The 2159-nt window shown below is 43.3% G+C and overlaps 1 protein-coding gene across 1 annotated transcript; it reads right to left on the bottom strand.

Annotated features, from left to right (window-relative positions):
• Positions 1-498: 498 nt before the first annotated feature.
• LOC110866438 lies at positions 499-1572 on the bottom strand. The gene has a single exon (XM_022115585.1). It carries the CDS (start codon positions 1570-1572, stop codon positions 499-501), a length of 1074 nt encoding a protein of 357 aa, XP_021971277.1.
• Positions 1573-2159: the final 587 nt, after the last annotated feature.

Below are 2159 nucleotides of genomic sequence, written 5' to 3' on the forward strand. Positions count from 1 at the left end.
CACTAGAACAACGTCGTTACCGTCCAGATCATCATAGTCAGCAAAATCAAAATCAAACATCCTTCATGGCAGCACCACAAAACCCTAGCAGCCCGTACATCTCAGTTGTGGAAAGGGGGCAGCCATATTGGCAACACTATGTAGGGATGGAAACCACTACTACTGCAGGCATACTGAGCCATCCGACAGCGATCGAGACTCATACGCGTTATCAGATGACGCAGTGGTTAGTGATGATCCATGGGAGCAGTATCAGACTTACGATAGCGATTCTGATTCATCTTTTTGAACCCCACCATATTCTACCTTAGCCGCTGTCTTATGTATTTTCAATTCAATAATATGTGTGTTGTTGTGTTTAATGATTCTTAGTGAATTTTGGAACACATGTCTTAATTGTTAAAATACACCAATTGACAATTCAAACAGAAATACCAAACACAAAACATATGAGGATACACCTAACAGTTAACATTAAAACCGCAACAAGATACTAACTTAACGTCGGCCACAGGTCTTCCTGTTGTGCCCGGTTTCTCCGCATCTGCTGCATCGACGTGCCTGGGGTTCATCGTGGTAGTTAACATCCATCTCATTTTGAATTCTTCTTGAACGAACCCTGCCTCGATGTGTTGTGACCCTCGAAGGGTCCCCTTGAATTGTCCAGTCCGCTTCTTCCCACTCATCTTTGTGTCCCAGGGTGAAAAAATGACCGTTGTACTGTTCCTGATAGGTGGTGGTGTGGAATATGGAGTTGGTAACGTCATGTGGTTGCTCACCCCTCCAAGCGCAAATAGCGATAGCATGGGAACAAGGGAATCTAAGCATTTGCCATTTCCCGCATGAGCACCGGTGGCGTCTGTATTCAACGGTGTACTCGTTTCCACCGTCATCATTGGTTTCTTCCCTTGAAACTACCGCGTAGCAACCTTCTCTGACATCGTAGACGGACACTTCATGTTGCATGGCTACGGAATGCAACTTTTTAAACCTGGACCAAATTCGAGGGGGTAGAGGGGTATTGCAGCTTTGGGCCATCTGCGCGTGGCGAGCATACTCTGATACGTCCTTGGTGAACGTATAATGAATCAAGGCTTTTACTGGCAGGAGTCTTGCTTCCCGTAAGACATTATTCATAGACTCGGATATGTTCGTCGTAGGGTTACCCCAACGACGGTTTCCGCGGTCATGAACAATAGTCCACTTGCTAATGTCGATGTCGTTCAGGTAGTTCCAGGCACCCCGATTTAACATTTGCGTTTCCCTCACAGCCCAAACATACTTTCTTCGTTGACTTGTGCTCCCGATCATCCAACACAGCTTCCTAAGAGATTTGGTCTTGAACCTACCACTAAAATTGATTCTAACATGCCGAAGACAATAACGGTGGTAGGCGTTTGGTTCCCTCCAATCCAGAAGGTTCTCCATCGCATTAATTATCCCGGCATGACGGTCTGATAGAACACAAATTCTAATGTTACAGTCTTTCGTGACGTATTCTCTCAAATTTTGGAAAAACCAACAAGAACTATGAACCGTCTCTTCGTCAACTAGAGCGTACGCCACTAGCATTATGTAGTTGTTGGCGTTTTTGGTTACCGCAACCAACAACTTACCATGGTACCCTCCTTTCAAGTTGTAACACCTCGAAATTTTGTGTCCAATAATGTGTTGACACGTGTCATGAGTTTACACGTGGTATTAAATACTAAATAAAGGACTAAAGTTGACAAACCTTGAAAGTATGTAAATTCGAGGGTTAAAAATGTCAACAAGGGGTAAATATACTGTATAGTAACCCTAAATGATGCTCGTACCTTCAAACGAATGAATCATGGATCGTACGGAGCGAAATGCGGAAGAAAGTGAGAGATTACAAACTATAGGGGTTAAATGTGTCAAGATGTTTAATTTATACCTCTGAGTGACCCTTTGACGAACCCGAGACTTTGTAACAGTAAATTACGCTCACTAGAATATACGATATAAATTTCGCAAAGTTCCGTTTTAAAACGAGAAAGTTATGATCAAATTCGTATGCGAGGGGTTAAAAGCGTCAACAATAAAAGTTAAGGCTTTTCGGATAGTAATTAAACTAACCAGGGACTTAACGGCGCGGGTAAAAGTCATGAGGCCTTTATTCGTAAATAATCGAGGCC

This window comes from Helianthus annuus, chromosome 7, assembly GCF_002127325.2.
Source record: "Helianthus annuus cultivar XRQ/B chromosome 7, HanXRQr2.0-SUNRISE, whole genome shotgun sequence".
NCBI lineage: Eukaryota > Viridiplantae > Streptophyta > Magnoliopsida > Asterales > Asteraceae > Helianthus > Helianthus annuus.